The 21,940-nt window shown below is 33.8% G+C and overlaps 2 protein-coding genes across 2 annotated transcripts; both read right to left on the bottom strand.

Annotated features, from left to right (window-relative positions):
- Positions 1 to 336: 336 nt before the first annotated feature.
- LOC123703648 lies at positions 337 to 1,449 on the bottom strand. The gene has a single exon (XM_045651726.1). The coding sequence runs from the start codon at positions 1,447 to 1,449 to the stop codon at positions 337 to 339; it is 1,113 nt and encodes a 370-aa protein (XP_045507682.1).
- A 14,959-nt stretch (positions 1,450 to 16,408) lies between these two features.
- Positions 16,409 to 17,239, bottom strand: LOC123703840. The gene has a single exon (XM_045652001.1). The coding sequence runs from the start codon at positions 17,237 to 17,239 to the stop codon at positions 16,409 to 16,411; it is 831 nt and encodes a 276-aa protein (XP_045507957.1).
- Between the last annotated feature and the right edge of the window lie 4,701 nt (positions 17,240 to 21,940).

The raw sequence follows: 21,940 nt of genomic DNA, 5'->3' as shown, positions 1-21,940 counted from the left end.
AAAGTGACGGTCATCCACAGCGATACGGATCGCAGCTAGCCTATCATTTATACATTCCACTGAGACAACGCTAGAAAATAATGACTTTCTCCACAGGATAGCTATTCCTCCATAAGGACGCCCGCGTAGGATGCCCACAGAGGTATCCACGGATGATTTAGCGAAGGCACTAAATTGAGAGTCAATTTCATTTACTAAGTTTAAGTCATGTGGAAGAAGCCACGTCTCCTGCAATGCAATAATGTCGTTTGTTTTGCACAACGACCGTACTTGGTCAAGAGATCGTTTTAATGATCTACAATTAAATGAAGCCATTGTTAACTTTTTACCCATATTTTAATTATTGTTGTTTCTACGTTCGGTGGGCGTCTTTGTGAAACGTTCACGAAATCGACGAAACACTAATCCTGTGGGCCAGAAACTAGGGTCCAAAAATCTATTCAAACGGTCGGCTGCAACAACCACTTTAAATGAATTAAATGTCGTTTCAACATTCTGTTGTAGCAGTTCGACGGATACGAACTCCTCACCCATATCCTGAATATGCGCTATGATATCTGCTTCATTTACAGTCTTTTTTGTTCGAGAAACATATACAGACGCCTGGGAAAGCATCACTTGTATTCGTCCTTTATTAGTCAAAGTTCCACGCATGTTAGTTTTGTGTTTACGTTTTTTATATTCGACTAGACGAAATTCGTTATTTATACCTTGATTGTCCAGTTTCTTTGTCATTGGTAATGATTGCGTCGTCACAATGTCTCTGTATGTAGGAGTTACTACTGAGTCTATTTCTAGTGAGAGGTTAGATGTAGATAGGTTGTCGTCGGGTTCGCGAAGTCCTGCACAAGACGCTGCGGACTCCGCTGATTCGGTAATGGTTCGTGACGCAGGTTGGGATGCTTTACTTGTTATTTTGTCTCTGAGCCGTTTTGTTTTTTGCGTATGAATTGTACGCGTCAATTTATTACTATCATTCGTATTTGACATATCCACATCACGAGGGCGCAACTGAGTCAATTCACTACGTAATGAGGTTTCAAAATGGGTCAATTCGGACTTCGTGATACATTCAGTTCGTATACAGTTTATTTCATTTTTAAGAAATGTCAAGTCTTTCAATAGTCGAGTAACATCGACATAGTCAAATGTAATAGGAGGTAATCGATTGAGATCCCTAGCTACAAATATTGGCTGGTCGTCAGGGTCAGTCTCCTTTAACACCTTTATTATATCTTTTATATTTTTCTTTATTTTGTCATCACCCTTACGCCGTATAATATGTTGACTACAACTCAAAGTAGAATATAATTCTATTTTTGCAGTTTCAACTTCCAAGTCTGTGAAGTTCGAGGCACATATTTGAAGAACACTCAATTCGTCCAACACGTCAATTTTATTTTGAATAAATGTTAAAAGTTCATTTATAATAACTTTACGTTCCGTCATGATTAGTATTGCGGATAATACGCAAACAATTTACACAGCATAATGTTACCTATCGCATTGAATACAACGCGCGACAGCGAGCACTCGCTAAACCGGTTCCGCGACGACTGATATAAATAATATGATTTTAAATAATAGAATTTATATCTTAACTACCTATCTGTCTTATTACGCATTCTTTAGGAAAGTTGAATGTTTAAGAGATATTGACAAAAATATAGATTAACGAAGTATTAAATAGACCAGACTGGTCTTAGTTGTTATACGATAAAGCTCTTTAAAAAACGCCTTCAAACAGCCTTTACCAAATGAATTTCCAGAACAGTCCACTTCAACTTCTAAAACAAACATTGGAAAGGTTGTTTATCAAGCTTCATCAAACAGAGACAATTCCTCTCTTGACGCAATCAGCAACAAAACTCTCCAAAGAAAAGAAATCATTTTAAAGGAACAGCGTTGCCTCATTAGCATATGGTAGGGCTTAACGATGCTTAGAACCTTCGCATACGAGACTGCTATTGTTTAATATTTCATTTATTTATTCAATAAATGAAGAAACTATTCAAACATATTAATTTGTATGGTATTTTTTGGAAAAGCTTCGAATCTGATCAGAATAATAACTTTACCACAGAGTTTAATTTCAAATATTTATTTATTCAATTAGACATTCTTTTTTTACGACGATGAACCGACAAGAAACTCTGTAGTTGCTCTTTTAAAATCATGCGAAGAAATGATTGTACACAAATAGGTACCATTGCTATTTTTTAATACATTTTAATAGTTTATTCTAGTACTACGGAATCAAAGTCATCTATTACCATCACTTCTGGTTATTTGAACAGAGGAATGTAAGGTCAAAGTTATAATATGAACCTCCCTACCAAACGTAAGTATTAGACACGCTCTGCAGTGTAAATTAAACGGGAATGTCTCCAAAATGTTCACAACATTCGATATTTATTTGTTTATTCTAACATTGTTACTACATTGATAGTAGGAGGTTGAAAAATGTAACATAAGCGTATTTCGTAGTATGCGACGGAGCTAAATGATCTGATTCCGATGCAGGAAAATGGAATAAAAACATCCAGGAATATATAAATGTGGAGATGGAAAACGTGTGACCTTAATTCTTACGACGCGACGTCTAAGGTCTGTATATTTTCGCAGAATCCTTTTATTATTTTTATAGTAATGTGCAATACATGCAATACATGCAATACATGTTGCTCTACCCTATTGCCACCCTTTCGTAATGTTTCTCTATAAGAACCACTATGTGCCAAAAACGTTAACGCCTTTAGTACACCGACGCGTTCGCGTGCGGCAGCGAATCTTTGCGAAACTACAGCGTAGCGAAATATCTGCGAAACGTTAGTACACAGCAATGTTTCGCAACTTTTTCGCATTGATATGCCATTGTCATTTTTGACGACTGCAGGTGCAGACGTAATTTCAGAATGTCATCTCAGTCAATGTCATTTTTAGCAACTGGTGACACATACACAACAATATATTTTTCTTATCGTTTGGGTGAATGCACCGTTTCAAAGATAGTAACTCAAGTATGCGAACAAATTTGGAAAATACTACAGCCAGAGTACATCCCGGTTCCTTCTACTAAAACATGATTGGAAATAGCTGAAGCATTTCAAACAATATGGGGTTTTCCTAATTGCCTCGGGAGTATTGACGGCAAGCATATTGTTATTAAATGTCCACCTAACAGCGGCTCACTGTTCTATTGCTATAAAAAACGATTTTCTACTGTGTTATTGGCAATAGTTGATCCACATTACAAATTTACTTACATAGATGTAGGATCATAATTATGGTAAAGATTCCGATACTACAATATTTGAGAACTCATCATTTTATCAGCTTTTAAAAAGTGGACGGTATCTGAATTTGCCAGCTCCAAAACCTTTGCCAGGTTTCAAACAGACTACACCACATGTATTCATTGAAGATTTAAATTAGAAACCTTTCTAATGAGACAAGAGACGCAGCAATGAATGACAATGATAAAAAAAGATTTAATAAATCATTAAGTAGGGCACGAGTGTGAGTGAGTGAGTGAAAATGTGCGTTTGGCATTTTAGCACAAAAATTTAGAATATTCTTGAGGCCCTTTGAAACAGATTTGAATAATACTATTAAAATTGTTAAAGCATTATACTTGCATAACTTATTGCAGATACAAGAAGGTGCACATACGAAAATAAACAATTTTCGGACACTTTAGGAGCATTCGTACCAATGCATGCCAATAGACATAGGGCAGACTTAGCAGCGCTTAATGTTCGATCACAATTTGTAAATTATTTCAAAGAAAATTAAAAACATAAAATGTATGAAATATAAACAATAAATTTTTTACCATCTATCAGAGTCTTTTCTTGAAGTTTTCTCCATGCTACCTCTTTTTTGTACGTATTTTTATAATCTGCGTGTCCAATTGCGTATAATACGGGATAATCTCGAATAGAATGCAAAAATAATTCAGTATTTTCGGCATCCATGGCCAATGATATTTTATGTATAGATACGTTATTATAATACTCACAAATCACAATATAGTATATAAATAAACAAATAGTTGCCATGGCAATTGGCATTTTGGCACGTTGGTGGCGTATCTAGGTACCTCTTGTCTATATCTATACATATAATAAATCTGTAGAAGGGTCAATTCTGTACATTGAAAATATTGAAAAAATAAATAGCAGGGGGTGTTACTGGATCGATACCAAACCCAAATATGTGATTAAAAAAAATTTTGTCTGTCTGTCTGTCTGTCTGTCTGTCTGTATGTGAAGGCATCACGTGAAAACTAGCGGTTCGATTTCGATGAAACTTGGTATAATTATACCTTATTATCCTGGGCGTAAAATAGGATACTTTTTATCCTGGAAAAATACGTAGAAAAAAAATAATCTTCATTTTTCAGTTTTATCCATAGACGTTGTTCCGTAGAACCGCGGACACACGTTGCGTATTATTATAGGCCTAGCCGTATTTGGGAATTGGGTCCAATAGATATTTATAAGATGTTATTGTCAGAGGTATTCAAAATGGATAAATAAACCATCCACGCGAAGACCGACATCCGCGCGGACGGAGTCGCGGGCGGAAGCTAGTATATATTATTTCTATATCACTTCTATATAATATCATTGTCCATGGACGCGAAAATCTGTCCTCACCGACAGAATGCGAGCGGACGCTATGCGATGCGAAACTCACGCGAAACTTCACTAGCGAAACTATGCGTCTGTGTAATGGCCATTTCGCAGTTCCTTGCGAAACAATACTGACAAGGACGCAACTATTTCATCTATCTATGTGCTAGAGTGAGACATATCATATGCGAAAACCTTCCATACTACTGACAGATTTTTCGTTTTTTCGCTGCCGCTCGCGAATGCGTCGGTGTACCAAAAAGGCGTAGTAAACAGCAATGTTTTCGCAACTGTTTCGCAATGCGTCTGTGTAATGGCCATTTCGCAGTTCCTTGCGAAACTATACTGACAAGGACGCAACTATTTCATCTATCTATGTGCTAGAGTGAGACATATCATATGCGAAATCCTGCCATAGTACTGACAGATTTTTCGATGTTTCGCTGCCGCACGCGAACGCGTCGGTGTACTAAAGGCGTAAAAAACTAATTGCCAAATTGGTCAAGCCGTTCTCGACACTTACCTACACACTTAGCAACACATTCGGCGATTCATTTTTATTATATAATAATATATTTATAGAGATAGAGTCGAGATAATAAATAACATCAAACTTATATTAATGATAATATAAGTTTGATGTTATTTCATCAGGTGCGTAATAAACTGTAAATAGTCGAAAGCACACAATCAAAGCACTACAATTTGGTATTCATCAGCCAGGCACTGAAAGTCTCATTTGGGTCCGCGTAATCCGACGATAACCGACCCGCGGGACAGACAATACCCTATTGTTTGCTGTAGGGCTGCCAATGTACTTGATTATGAAATAATAAATTACGTTGTAAGTAATTAATAATAACAATTAAAATATATGAAAACAAGAGTTTATTGTTAAAAACATCGTATCAATTTTCTTAATAAATAATTGGTGTTTTAGATAAATAGCATGTTGTGTTTATCTTTTAGATAATGAATAGTGATAATAGTGAATGGAAACAAATTTAAATAAACGAATAACAACAATAAGACATTATCAGTATGTGGTGAAATAGGTGCTTAATGTAGTGACCACAATAACTTAAGAAGGAAGAAATAAAGAAAATATTCTGTCATGTGTGTGTGTGTGTGTTTTTTTAGAACGTTTTCACTGTCATTAGAATTTTAGAGCACAAGCGAGTTCACCCTGTAGGATAATTATTAGTAGTCATTACAGTTTAGTGACAATGTATTCACTTTAAATTAGTTAAATTAAAAAAAGGAATAATTAAATTATCTTCAATATGACACATGAATTCATAAAATAAACAATGAAATATCGTTGTGTCAACCCTACTGCGGGTTGTATAAAAGGACTTACTTATACGCGCTACTTTTGTTGCTGTTTTTGTATCAGCATTAATCGCTGTGACGTCTTTATGGCCGCGGCTTAGGGGACCGAACCCACGGGACCCTGGCCCTTAATCCACAACCTTAAAGCCTAAAATAGCATGCAAAATAAATGTACTTGATTAAGTGAAAACGTGGCGCTTGTGATTCCATTTTTGCGAATATAATTTTCGCGGTTAAATTTCGCTTTGTGTTTCTAATATTTTTGACTTTGCTGAGTGACCGTTTACAGCGTGTCCCAAGTTTTATTAATTGTATCCTGAAGGATAACGAAAAATGTTTTTTTTTTTTACTTTTTTCATTAAAGTTTCTGACAGATAGGATTTTATAAAATTGTGACATTTAAGAATATGTAGGTACCAAGGTAGGTACATAATATGTAGAGAATTGCTGTCATAATTATGCGTGTGAACTAACAAAATGGATGCTGGTAGAGACGATGTAAATTAAAACATTATATAAATCTGTCTAAAATTAAGTTTACTTTAAACGATACAATAATTTTCAATGCACACTAAAAACACTTAACATAAAAATTTCGAATATTTATAGTCTGTCTTATAAAAACAAATAAATTATTAAATACCTACCTAATTGTTTATCTGATGTATTTTTCTATTTGGGCGGTCTAACGCTAAATAACCTCATCATTATTAGCAATTAATAATAATTAATGTAATTTGTAAGACCCATCGCAGATTTTCCATGAAATTTTGTTTGAAGTACTGAATGACTGTTTAGTAACAATAAATTCTTAGAACTCAAAACTGCTTTCATTCTTCAAACTGCTCTATCTTTCATTTTTCTTCGAATATTTTCAATCGAAATTACATCCAAATCGATTATTAGGTATAGCCGGCCAGGTAGGTTAGGTTTAGCCGGGAAAGAGTTACAGACGCTCAGACTCTTGGCTTAATAATTTGTATAGACTATATAGAGCAATAAGGTTATCTTCAAGTTCCTTGCAATTTTTACACAAACCATTAGTTAAAAACTGATAAAATGGATGTAGCTGATATAAATCCGTAAGTATGTCTCCCCTCGCCCGGGGGAGCCCGGGTTGAAGTGAACTCATCAAAGTATTTCTAACTTAGTTTGTCTTCCCCTACTAGTTCTGTTCGTATGCTTAAACAATATTATGCTTGATTTTACCTACTGCGCAAAAGGGGGTTGTTTTAATGTATGTTTGCGCGTATGGTAAAGTATAACTTCCATATTAATTATCATAATTAAACAAATTATGAATATCATTAATTTTCTTGATTCTACCTAAAAGCTTCATGTTATCACGTTACAGATGTATATAATTCCATCTATTTTTAAATAAACGTTTCGGAAAAGATAATATTTTTTATTTGTCACCTTGTTGTTTAGTTTTCACTGGAGCAAGGTAGGAGAACACTTCGTTTTAGCTCCAGAAATAGAGCTCAAATAATTGTATTTTAGTTTTGTTGTTAAAAATAAATTCGTATTCGCAGGAATAAGGTAACTAGATAGTACTAAAAACGTGTGTTTAACAGAAACTGAGTTATATTTACTACGGTTTCAGTCCCTTTGGTGGACATATTTGAGGAACGTTTATATAACTCGTTTATTAAAGAAATATACACACTTAACAATACTTTTTTGTTTTATTTTTTTGGGACAATACTTTATTAGATACTATTCAATCGTAAAATGTTATCTAAGTTTCATATCAGGTGGCCGATATACTTGACCTATCATCAAAAAAGCTCTAGGTCTGATCTAATGTAGTATTTGGATAGACGAAATCCGCCGAATCAAATTTGAACGAGAATTTTTCAACGAAATTTTTAAAATAACTTATAGCACAATAGTTTTATTGAATTCCAGCAATTTGCGTAGTTATGGCCATTGAATGCAAACTAAGCTATCTATATTCGACAATTGTAACTAAAAACGTTTGCGGCTAAAAAATAAAACGTTGATTGTACAAAGGAATATTTTTGAAGGGATATTTTGGAAGTTTTTAATTGGGAGAATATTTCTTTTGCTTTTAGCGCGAGCCTAGCCGGCTGTGCCTATTAAAACAAACTGAATTTTCGCCAGACTAGCGATTGTACGTTTACGTATTTCGGAAGCTTGATATGAGTTTTTAAAATAATACTTTAAACAACTTCTGATTAAAATTGCTATGAATAGTGTGTATTGTAGAAAATGCTACTAGGTAAATGAAGGAATATGCATATGCAAGTACTAGTCTATTTTCGATGTAAACTAAATAAGACTTCAAGAAAATTTTATCTCCCATCAAACAGGCTTCTCATATTTCGTTCAAAAAGTGTACATTTAATAGATAGTTCGTTCAAAAAGTGTAGAAAAAAGAAAAGCAAATCCGAGCGACGCGTGTTAGCACTATCGAGACACGCTCGATCGAATAAAACACTCTTTGTGTTCTAAAGTTGCGTGAAGTGGCTGTGAGATACCGGTGGGTTTTATCTTTTAATATTTTATCGCGGATAAACGAAGTTATCTACCAGAGAATACTTAATTCATGGCTTGTGAATGTATATTTTTCGGTGCATTATCAGAACATAATACTAACAGGCATTTAAATTTGATGACTAATAAATAATCCATAAAATTAGTTCATCTAATATTTCTAGACACAAAATGTTACATACAAATTTCTTATTATATTAAGATATTGATAAAGAAACAATAATTCATTTAAGAAACAATAAAACCTTTCTACTTATATTTCTTTACATACAAGTTACAACCCTCACATCGCGCAAGCTAACTAGCCCAAAGTAAAACATCAATTTTTGCCTTTCTGTACAATTCTCCTTTTATCTTAGCCTCGAATAGTCTCGTTTATTTGCTCCAAGACTGACTGAATGCAATCAAAATAACTTGCAACTTATGCCTGTCACTGACCATCCTCCATCGATCGATATCCAACTTCGAATTCAGTCCGCCACCGGGACGCGTGCGATGCCTTCTGAAAACCATTCGCCTGCAGTTCGATTGTAGATTAGCGGTATAGGATTCATGCCGTATTGGAACCCACTTATATAAGATTAATGGGATGCATAGTGTGGGTGGAATACGTAATGTGACATTCTTAACCACGGTTGATACCACAAATGTAAATTCTAATCTAAATCTAGTTCATGACAAGCGATGAATGTTGTTTGAATAGCTTTCAGAGTTAAAAAACGTAGTGTGTAAAACACGATTAGATTTTTTACACCGTGGGGTGATGAAAAACATGAAAAAATAGAATCATGTGATATTTTATCATCGTAACTTGATTTCATCAAATTATATTTTATCAAGTTTTTATGCAGTAGGTACATACGTATATTTTGCTCGTAACCTGAAAATGCTGAAGAGTTTGTTTGTTGGCTTGAACGCGCTAATCTCAGAAACTAATGGTTGCTCTGAAAAATTATTGCAACGTTAAATAGCCCTTTTATCGAGGAAGGCTATAAAGCAAAGTAATACGGGTAAAACTGCGGGGCTATTTATTCCACAAAATAAAATAGCAATATTTGGAAAATCCAAAAGTGCACGACTCATAATGCTCATTTAATTATGAAATATAAAAAAAAATATATATATATATAGATATACAGTCTTGTAGTTTTCGTTTTTTTATTAATTGCAATTAAACGACACTGAATTAATTAATCATTCGCATTCAGTGACCTACAATCGTCGATTAGAATATTAAAAAAAAAAAATTTAACTCAAATGATGGATTTTTTCACAAGTTATAGTGTTTTCAGGTTTCACACATGACGGACAGGAAAATTTTTTGACCTATTTCGGTGTTTTTTTCCAATTCTATTGAAGTAAATCAATTTTTAAAAAGTATGGGATTAATCTCCATTAAATTATCTCGACAATAGTATGCAAAATATCTTGATTCCGTGAACTAACAAGGCTATAATAATAAGAATAGAGCTGCAAAAATGAGGCGAAAAAAATGTTTCGATCGTAAAGCACTCTCTGATGCTTCGCATCGTCGTGCAATATTCTATATTACTATAATGTCCAACTAAAATGTCATAAAATATGTGACACCAATAAATAATATTCGTTTTATAAGCACTTACGGTATATCAGACATCTTATTACCAAAATGGGATATAGCGAAGTAATTAGGCGGTAATGTAGTGATTTCTGTGCGGTACATTAATTTTCCGAATCATACCGTCCCTCGTTAATTGTGGCAAGCCTCTCGGGTAGTGTAAGAGTCACAATATTATATTATGTCACCAATCATAATTACAATAAATTCGTAGGAAAATCAAAACTGTACGTTGAATATTGTTTTAAAAGAATAGATACTTGGAGCGTTATACAATCGATATCGAAGCCAAAAATATTATTGTTTATAGAATTTTTGTCTGTTTGTCTGTATTTTCTGAAATTACTTCAAACTTGGTATGTGTATAACTTGAGAGCTGAGAAAGGACATGGGATAGGTTTAACGTTTAACGGGAATAATTATGCTGTTTTTCTTTGACTACGCGGGCGAAGCTGCGAGCAAAAGCTAGTATAATAGAAAGTATAAACTCATTCAATAATTACAAAAATAATCTTATTTTGTAGCATTTATCGATCATTTTGATGGTAGTTGAACGTTATCTAGTGAATTGTAGAATTTTCAAATGAATGAAGTGTAAAATCTAAAAGCTTTGACACTCGATAACGCTATACAAACATTTATTGAATACAATATTTTCTGTAGGATACTGAATGTCCATTGTCCATGACTGATACTAGTTGTTCGATAGACAAATGTGATTTTAAAGCGCTTCAGAAATACCAGTTATCTACTGATATTTCTGAACCGCAAGAGACTATAAAACACTCCTTAAAATTCTCCTATGTTTTATGCTCGCACTAAACTAGAAAAATTTCTTGCTATATACTTGTATTTTACTTGTACTTGTATTTCAACTTTATGCTTAATTTATTTTCTCGTAACATAAACATAATCCTGTATTATAGCGTATTTTCTTCCATATAAAGTAAACTATTGTTATAACTACAGAAATATTCAGCAGCTCTCGAAGAATTTTATGATAATTTGATTGGGCAAGAGTGTATCTGATTTATGGCGGGAAACCGAGCCATTGGCCATGAATTTGAACATTAAAATTCGGAGGGAAAATTTTTAATGACTTTTTAGCAATTGCGGGCTCGTTGTTTTGTGATTCTGGTAAATGATCATTTTATATACTTCGTCGTAATGAAAAACGTTTTTATTGGCTTAAGCAGATGTTCGATAGCATCTGGTGTTTCATTGGTTAGGGTTTAATTGCTCTGTTTCGTTTTTATTGGAATACATTTGTCTTTACTAAAAGTTTGTAAATTGTTAGTTAATTTCTGAATGAGATACATAATAATATGTACATTTTTTGTTGTTATCTTTTGTTTTAAAAATATTGTACTGATCGCTGTTCTTAATGTCACGATCTCAAATCCGACGAAAATAAACTAGGTATGAACTAGGTACTTATGAAAAATGAAACATTTCGTTATAATTGATATTAACAGAAAGTTTTTGATTTTAGAGAATAAAATATTGATCATAGAGCTACACAAAGTGCTAAAAATGACTTTCTAAATACAAGCAAGAACATAGATCACGTGGAAAGTTTACTACGTGTATAAATATGTGCCAAGTAAATTCATTGGAAGCTGGCCGGAAGTTTTTACGACGGCACTGCGCTTCTCAAACTTTGGGGAATGAAAAATAAAGTAATATATCTATATATTATATTTAACATATAAGTTGGTTTATTGTGGTAATAGATACAAGGCCGGTAACCATTACTGTTGCCTTATTTTAGATTTTTAAATCTGGCTGATAAAAGGATAAAATATGTATTTACTTAAATAAAATTTCGAAAGCATTATTCATAGTCTCAATACCAACACAATATTTGTAAAAAAACTATAATAACATGATCTATAAAAAAAAAATTCAAACAAAATAAGACAGAATCGTATTTTATTACAGTAGACAGATAGTTACACAAAAACATGTAACATCTTACAACAAACAAAACATAACAAAAATAATACACACAAAAGTTTGAACAACTTTAATCTGAAGAAATATAAATCATATCGGATGATATCTCTTGAGCCGGAACTCGGAAAACTCGGAAAAACTGGGAAAAACTCGGAGATGACCGGAGAAATTAATTCATGGCTTCTGATAGCTTTGAACGGAAAACATGCGGATAAACTTTCTTCGGCTTTTGGGTTTTCTTGGGAAATGTTATTGGTTATCAGAAACCATTTAAGCACACATCTATATCATGTTAATAATAAAGGATACCTTTTACATTCATATTTCCTGTTCACAAGTATTGTTATTGGATATTTATAGCAGCACAACGAAATATATACTATTATAACGAAATATATAAGAATCGAAATTATTAAGTTAATTTCTATAGAAATAAATCACATTTAATCCTACTATTTTTGATGTTAAGTAGTCACCACCGCCCATAAATAGATACTACTAGTTTCCACAGTACATAATATGTATATTGTACTAAAATTAAAACATAAAATAACTAAATTCACGATGTAAACCTAAAAACCCAGACATTTATAAAATTGGTAAAAGCATTTCTCAGTCCGACTGTCCAATGTACAAAGTTCATACTTAACCAAAAATAAAAGTATCACTCGTAGTGTACGACTAAACCTGTCAACCCAAAAACTTGTACAGGACTGTTTCCAATAAAAGCGGAACACCTCAAGAAGTAAAGCAGTTCTCATAGTGTTCCTGGCGACCTGCCACCGTCGCACAATACATTCGCTGAGAGGCTTCGAGCGGGAGTACAATGGAACTTTTAAAGCTTTGCTAGATAGAAAGCGTACCTACTAACGTCTCACTGCTTGTCAGAGCGTTGTCGCTTTGTGTGACAGTATGATCATTATTAAATAAGCCCCTATTTTGGTAGAGTTGTTACAAATCAAATTAAACTTTTTTTAATTACCTACTAGCTTTCCGCCGCGGCTTCAGCCGCTTTGTATAAAACATTAAAACCTAATAAAAGATATACTAAAATCTTTCTCGAGAATCATTCTGTATATTAAAAAAACGCATCAAATCCGTTCACCGTTGCGTTGTTTTAAAGATTTTTTTTTTTTTTTTTTTTTTTATTTAATTAAGGTCAGCCAACAGTTGTTTACATCAACACATACATACAGAAACAATAACACAAAATAACTTATATAAATGCAACAGCTACTTAAAGGCTAACACCACATGCAAGAAAATAAAAACAAAACGGTTATGAAAACAAACAAGGCAGTTACTTAGTACTTACAATACAGTTAGTTTACATCTTAAGTTTAAACAAAAAAAAAAGATTTCAAAAATAATTTTCTTAATAATCTAAATTGGATTAACATTATGACATTATGAATGAAATTATATTATAAGCTCAATGATTTTAAATTAAATTAATAAAGTGTTCATAGATTTTATTCAGGAACAATCTATGGCTATCAAAATTAATATCTGTTACATCACTACACTCATTCAAAATTTTAAACATTCTTAGAAGTGGCGAATTAGTACCAAGAACAGTTCTTCGTAATGGAGGGTAAAAAGGTGTAATACAGCTACGGGGATACCTATATGGCACGCGAAATCTAATTTGACTCAACAAACCGGGACAGTCAATTTTATTTCTTACAAGTTTGAATAAGAAAGATGCATCAATAATGTTGTATCTAACATGCAAAGCACGCATTTTAAAATAGTTAAGACGCGACTTATATGAAGGTAGTTGTCTAAGCTTCCCAACAGAAAATGCTAAGTGCCATAGAAATCTTTTTTGTACTCTTTCTAGTCTTAGCATGTGAGTAGAATAGTGGGGTCTCCATACGGAACTACAATATTCCAGGCTGCTTCGTACCAAGCAGTTGTATAAAATAATTTTTGTTCGGCCCATACTAACATTTTTCGTATTACGTAATACGAACCCAAGCATTTGGGACGCTTTTTTCGTTACGTTCTCAATATGTGGTACAAAAGTTACTGATTTATCAAACAGGACACCGAGGTCCTTTATTGTGTCTACTTCCTGCACTACATGGCTTCCAATATAATATTTTGACTGCACTACAGAGTTCTTTCTAGAAAATTTTAGATGGTAACATTTTTTTGGGTTCAACTGCATATTATTGAGTGCACACCATTGAATAAGCCGATTTAGATCTTCCTGTAGGAGACCGGTATCACTTGGTTTATCGATTTTTATGGCAAATTTAAGATCATCTGCATACAGAAAAGCCTCTGAGAAAGAAAAACAGCATGGCAAATCATTAACATAAATGTTGAAAAGGATTGGCGCTAAATGGGATCCTTGCGGAGCACCAGACGTAACATGATGGACATCGGATGCAAAGCCATTTACGACAACGACAAATTCTCGGTTTGTTAAGTACGATTGTAGCCAATGTAAAAACGAGCCAGTAACTCCATAAGCCGAAAGTTTCTGTAATAGTATGGAATGGGAAATTTTGTCAAAAGCTTTACTAAAATCTGTGTAGATCACATCGAACTGCTTATTCTCATCAACACATTGCACTAGCGATTCAGTAAAGGACAATAAATTTGTTGTTGTAGATCTTGAACGAATAAAGCCATGTTGTTGATCACTCAGATATTGCCTGAAGTGTCGTTGAATAAAAGGACAGATTAAAGATTCAAAAACCTTGGCAAATGTAGAGAGGATCGAAATCGGTCTATAATTTGAGATAAAATTTTTTTTATCAGATTTGTGAACAGGCACAACATTGGCTTTTTTCCATTCCTGTGGAAAGGAACCTGAAATTAGAGATTTGTTATAAATCATTACTAATGGAGCAGCCAAAGCCGAAGCAGTAGAAGAAATAAATAGAGGAGGGATACCATCAGGACCCGCTCCCTTATTAACGTTCAAAGATTTTAAAGTTTTCAAAACACAATCCTTATCCAATGTTGGACCTGTAAGACACTGACCACCTACATTGATAAAGCTGAGAGAGGACAAATCATTGCTCGAGGAATCCTCGCCTTTGGGTGTGTATACAGAAGAAAAATAAGACGCAAACAGGTTACATATAGTTGAACCATCGGATGAGGTAGTATCTCCGTCAGTCATAGTTATGGGATATGCGCTAGATCCACCACGCTTGGCCTTGATGTGTGTCCAAAATATTTTTGGATTTTTGGTTATTTCCGCTTCAATATTTTTCATATAACTATTGTATAGATCCTTTGCCAGGTTTTGACATCTTTTAGATATCAAATTCAATTCGATTTTATCCATAGGATTTTTATAAGATTTATATCGTAGTCTTAATTTGTTTTTTTCTTTTAATGATCGTATTAGTGCTTTATTAAACCAAGGTGGATACTGGCTGGCTAATGATTTACGGTACGGTACAAATTGATTTATTAAACTGTGTAAAATTTCATAAAAAATCTGAAGCATACTATCTACATCACGTTCCTCAAAGAGACTAGCCCAGTCTATATCATATAATCTCTCTACGATTTTGTCATAATCGGCTTTATGATAGTTTCTTCTTTTGGCCAGATTATTGTAAGGAAGCTTAATTTCTTTAGTCAGTGACATATTTATAATGAGAGGAGGGTGCAATGGATCTACTGTTGTTAAGAAATAATCGGATTCAGCAACTGATAAGGTGCGTAGCGACGATAAAACAAGGTCTAATATACGATCGGAAATGTTTTTGATGTTATTATATTGATTTAATATATTGACATTCAGAAAGTCCAAGAAGGTTTGATAAATTTTAGGAATAGAATCGCTTGCACAATCAGAAGTCCAGTTAATTTTTCCTAAATTAAAGTCACCTATTATACACAAGGGGATATCAGTTGATTCTATAACTTTATTGCAATTATCAATGAAATGCTCTATAAGAGATAAACAAACAGGGGGAGGGAGATAAACTGCACAGAAAATTAGTTTGTTCATCGTGTAGGTTGGCAAATCTATAGTTATCCATAGATCTTCACATTTACTTTGCCATATTTCAACACGATTGGAGTTGAATTTTCTTAATACAGCGATTAATACCCCACCACCATCTTTAGTGTGGTGAAAGCCAGAAGAATCCCTATCTCGGCGATAGACCACATACCGATCATCAAAAAGCTCACTGCTAAGAACTCCACTATTAAGCCAGGTTTCAGTTAGTATAATTATGTCATAATTTATGCAGCATAGATTGCAGTAAAAAGAATTTGTTTTAGTTCTGAGACCTCTACAATTTTGATAATAAATACTTAAACTATTGAATGTTAATGAAACAAGAGTGTCTTACGCATGCTAAAGAGATAACGTTTTAATATTTTTAATCTATTTTAATTTAATTAGACTGTTCTTGTTCTTAATTACCACATATTCAGTGCCTTCGCTTTTCCTAACAAAAATTTTACCGTTTCTTATCCAGACAAACTTATAGCCTATTTCCTTGGCCTTGATTCTTGTAGCTGCATGCAAAACCTTGTTTGCTGGGGATAGATGTTCCACAACGTAGACTGGCGATTTCTTCGCGGAGTATCCCAGATGAGCAGAATTAAGTTTCTCTTGAGGGTTGTTTTGGTTAAATTTAATTACTGCAGCAAGAATTTGATCACGGAGCCTGGTTGAAGCAAGTTGCACCACTACAGAACGCGGACGAGTACTGGATGTATTGATTTTGGCCACACGTGAGCAATGAAATATATCCTTCTCTTGAATTGGACAATTTATTATTTGACCCAGCTGATTGATTGTATTGATAAGGTTCTCATTTTTGTTTTCAGGAAGGCATTGTATCTCTAAGTTGTTCGAGCGCGACTGTTGTTCTATGTTATTAATACGTATAGAGAGGTTCTCGATTGAAGATTTTAGCTCACTATTTTCTGTTTCCAATCTCTTTATTAATTCAGTAGAAGACTTTTGCATCCTTTCGATTTCTTCAAATTTTGCATTCATAAATTGCATTGATTGTATGATTTCTTTCATTTCGTCTCTGACTGGTATAAGTTCTTTTTGAATTGTGGAGGTAATGGTGCTATTTAGTTGCGCTTGAATCTCGCTGAATTCCAGTCTGATTATATTTTGGATAGTAGAATGTAATTCTTCATAATGTGGTGACGGAGGTGACGGAGACCCAGTAGCTTGTCTTTTATTTCCTCTAATCATGTTAATGTTACGTGAAATAGGCGTTGAGTCATTCTTAAAAATTTTTGGTGTTTTATTTAAGCAACAAGGGCATTTCCATATTTTATTAGTATTCGATTTATTTGGAGATTCTTTTAAGGATAAACATGCATAATGATAATATTTTCCACAGGACGTACATTTTATATGTTTCTGGTTTGCATCTGTATCACTTTCATTAGTACAACATCCCCACACTTCAGAACTCCCCGACATACTACTTAGTTTTATTTAATGTCCAATGAAATAATAGGTAAGTACAGGAAACAACAAAAATTGCACCAAGAACCTCTGAGAGGTTGAATCAGTTAGGCATAAAACAATCTTCGTACTCGCCTATTAATCTTTGAAACTCATTAGCAGCGTGAGTCATACGGTGTGGACGCATGCGAATCTATTCCTTACGCACTATAATAATAAACCGTGCGACTTGCGAGAGCTGCGTGCCACTACGCTTAAAAATGACAAGTCATGTACGTACCGGTGAATAGCTGCAAGTTATAACTTAATTATTTGTAGTCTGCTTACATTTATAAGAACAATAGTTTTCATGTACTATTCTTATAATTCACTTCACTACTATATGCTTAACACTTTGTATTAGTTTTTATTTGCTTACTAGCGTTGAAATAATTATAAATTCGAAATAATCACGGAGCAAAATCAAACGTATCGTAACCGTTAGAGCGTACGAATGTTTATGAGATATATTTAAGCATACATAGGTACGGGACAGAGAAAGCGACTTTGTTTTATACTATATACCTAGTGATACCCATTCATATAGTGCAATAGTCACTATTAGTAATAAACTTGCAACTAACAAACAACCATGAATTTCAAATTATTTATTTACTTTCTTGATATTACCGTGTTAGTATAGTTAGCGCTCTAACGCGCTAAAAACGTGTTCTATCTGACAAAGCCACTAAACACAATAAACAATTGAAAAACGCGTTGTTGACCGATGAATGCTGGACAATTCCTTTGTTTCTGTTTAAATTAATGAATTTTCATGATTTCGTTGCTTGGTTATATTTTGTAACAATGTAGGTACCTATTGTTTGATTTATTTTAAACTATGTAGTTTACCCCCCGGCTTCGCCCGCTTTGGCTCTACGTCTGGCTCTCGCCGGCTCTACGAGAATCATTCTGTATACCTATTTAAAAAAACGCATCAAAATTAATAATTTTAAAGATTTAAGCATACATAGGGTTATAGGGACAGAGAAAGCGACTTTGTTACTATGTAGTGATGTACATAATATACGCACTTTATTGGTAAAAGAATCAGAATCGTATTAGTCTCTACTGAATTTAATTTTTGTCAACATTGATTCACATCCATTGTGACATTCAAAATCACGAGAAACTGTATTTTCAGTTATTTTCAACGAACATTTTTCACTAGTCTTTATACGCACACTGCAGTTTTCAAAGCGAAAATAGTTTATTAAATGAGATATACCCCGGTTGTGTATCAAAGCATTTTTCGGGTAAAAAACTCGACTTGTCACTCTAAGGCAGATCATCTGTATGCAAATGAAATGTAAATCCTGTCGAAGCCGCTCCCTTGCTGCTGGAAATATAGATTTAATATCACACACGATATTGTGTTAATTTGACTAGCTTAGGCCTGCGACGTTGAACGTGAATTGCTGGTATGTAATTTTTGAAGTATGTTTTCTGAGTTAAGATATAGGATCTATAAATATATGATTTTCTTTTTCAATGTGTACAAACAAATACTTTTTATAAATACGGTAGTTATATTAAACATTGAATGAGGTGTCTTTAATGACTAAAGATCAAGTCTAATTTCGATAGCTGATTGTGTTATAGTTAGGTACTAACTGTAGATAGGGAGGCGAGGTAGCTAAATGGCGTAATTCAACGGCGTCGCCGAGACTTATCAAAATCGAAAGATAAAATAATTTTGAAAAGAAAAGCTTCTATGGTAAAAACCATTTTAGCGGTGGGTTTGGCGTGTACGGATTTTCAAAAATGTAAAAAAAAACAGTAACTTGGGCATTCTCGAGCGCGTCAGATATTCATACTACGTATGCCCCAAGTGCCTCTGATAACAATGGTATACTAATCTGCCGGTTTGCGTGGTGGGGATAGGCATATAAAATCGTCAAAAATGCACAAAAAAAAATTTACTCGAGCGCGTCAGATTTTCGGAAGGGGTGTTAATTAGGCCCCAAGGAAGCTCCCCTTAAAGGAACTGACGATTACGGCGTGACGATAAGTTACGATGAATTTTTGAAAATGCAGAAAAAAAAAGTCCTTTTGAAATACTCGAGCGCGTCAGATTTTCATGGGGGAGGTTTATCTCGGTATCCTGAAAGCATATTTTCTTAATCTGACAAAAATGTTGGTGGGTTCTCTTAATCTGACCGAAAAAGGTTTGTGGGTTTCTTTTTTTTAATCATCGTTATTTCATATCAATTTTTCTTAACACCCTCAGTTTTCGAGATATACTCAAAAAACCGGGAGTTTGAATTTTTATAATGCTTCAAGTAAAAAAAGTTTTAACTTTGGACAAAAATGAAAAGAGACCTTTTTTTGTAAAATAAAATTACCTTTTTTGTTTATTTTTTTGGAAAAAGTAAAGTTCGCGACTTATATGCTGCAACGCGTTTTTTGGAAGAAGAAATGGCTCCTCCAGACTTCCGGTCATGCGGAAACCGGCAGATTTTGTATTTTAAGTAAGTTTTAGATTATATTCTTCAAAATAAAAATAAAAACAATCGCGCTCGAGAATGCCGGATTAACGTTTTTTTTTTACAAGTTCGCGACCCTATAACTCGGCGGCGTCAAGGACTTATGGTCAGATTAGTTAAATTTAGTCTTAAAACACTAAAATCAACCCCCAATATCTTAATCTGACGCGCTCGAGTATTTCAATATATCGATTTTTTTTTACTAATCTGATCGTCTATCGTAGGCGCGCGTCACTACATATAGAGCTAAATAGTTTACAAGGTTGTTCTATTAGGTCTAAGGTATCTCTCATATCTTAAACTGCCACGCTCGAGTATTGCAGAAAATTCCCCTATTCGCCTCCCTATCTACTGCAAAATTGTTATTTCTTGTTGTTGTTCGTTCTTGTTTATATGAGATAAATAAAGTTCTTATAAAGCAAACACAATAATAAGTACATTGTGATTTCTTCTTATAATAATATTATCGATAACCTAGTGAAAATATATTTTGTACCCTATGAGGCTATGTAGGTAATACCTGAACCTGATAAAAGTAATTTATGTACATTCATGCATCATTTTTCGCCGTATATTCGCAAAATGTATTATGTACCTACTTACTTACTACTTACTTCTTTATTAGAGTAAAAGAATGAATACAAAACAAACGACAAATTCTATAAAATATCCTTTCGGCTAACACAATGCTGTCATGTGCAAAAGCCATTATGGCGGACAGACATGTTGCATGTCGTGTCACAAACATGTATGTCATACAGTTTAGTCACATTTTATTTTTAACTACAGCCAGCCCTTATTTTGGTTCACTTTTTACTAATCTGCACAAACATAGTGTGTTTGACAATTTGGCATACGCTTACAGCGGAAACAATTTTCTTTTAGCTTTTTTGCATAACTAAATGGAAAATCATTCTTGATAATCTATACTATAATATTACCTATACTTCAAGCTAAAGAGATTGTTTGTTTGAACGCGCTAATTTCAAGAACTACTGGTCCGATTTGAAAAATTATTTTGGTGTTAGGTAGCCCAATTGCCGAGGAAGGCCTGATAGGCCTGGATAGGCTATATAGGTATGTAATATTATCGTCACGCTTATACCAATAGAAACGGAGACACGCGGGTGAAACCGCGGAGTGCAGCTAGTAATGGATGTGTTTGTGTATGGTACTAATTCTTTAAAAATCTGGATATAAAGGCAATAAAACTACAGATTGGTAAATACTAAATAGTGTTTAATTTCTAAATTAAAATTAGCGCCACGGAGTGCGTTTCCACCAATAATGTGCGAGGATGTGACAAATAAATGCTACATCGTCTTCTATATAATTTTCCAATATCATAGGAGATATTAAAATCTTACAAACAAAGCTCTAAATTATGTACAGTAAGTTGGTGCAAGAATGTCGCCGTCACCACAGACTGGTTGCTGGCGAGGTGCCCTGGAACAGTAATGTCAAAAGTTTCCATGTCACGACTTATTTCCGCACTCATTCCATTGTTACTGTTGGTTTTACGAATTTCCTGTTAAAATTTCACTGGAAACTTTGACTGTCGACATTTGATGCTATTTTATTTTAGCTGTGATTTCAAAGTTTTAGCTTTTAAAATGCAATGCTAATTTGTGATTCGTGTTACTCGCTGTATGTACCTATTGAATGTTTTTATGTAACTTAGTGGCTAGCTATTTAGGAATTGTACCTATTTCTGAATGATAAATCATCATCATCATCATCATCATGATAAATAACTTCTACTAACTTTTATACTTGTGCAGGTATCTTGCTCGTGAGTGTGAAGTTTCCACAAGTTTCAAATTAAAATTAATTCAGTATTATCGATAAAATTGTAGAGAATGTATTTTATTATATTACAGTATTTAAGATATGGTATACAGCTAATCATGTACCTATTATTAACAGGATAGTGTGTAGATACAAATAAAACACAAAA

Source organism: Colias croceus, chromosome 27, assembly GCF_905220415.1.
Source record: "Colias croceus chromosome 27, ilColCroc2.1".
NCBI classification, from domain to species: domain Eukaryota; kingdom Metazoa; phylum Arthropoda; class Insecta; order Lepidoptera; family Pieridae; genus Colias; species Colias croceus.
The sequence above is the reverse complement of the archived record's forward strand: the minus strand, read 5'-3'. Positions and strand labels throughout refer to the sequence as shown.

What these genes read in the sequence shown, in the direction of transcription:
- LOC123703648 (XM_045651726.1), bottom strand. Translation starts at nt 1,449, where the DNA reads ATGACGGAACGTAAAGTTATTATAAATGAACTTTTAACATTTATTCAA.
- LOC123703840 (XM_045652001.1), bottom strand. Translation starts at nt 17,239, where the DNA reads ATGATTAGAGGAAATAAAAGACAAGCTACTGGGTCTCCGTCACCTCCG.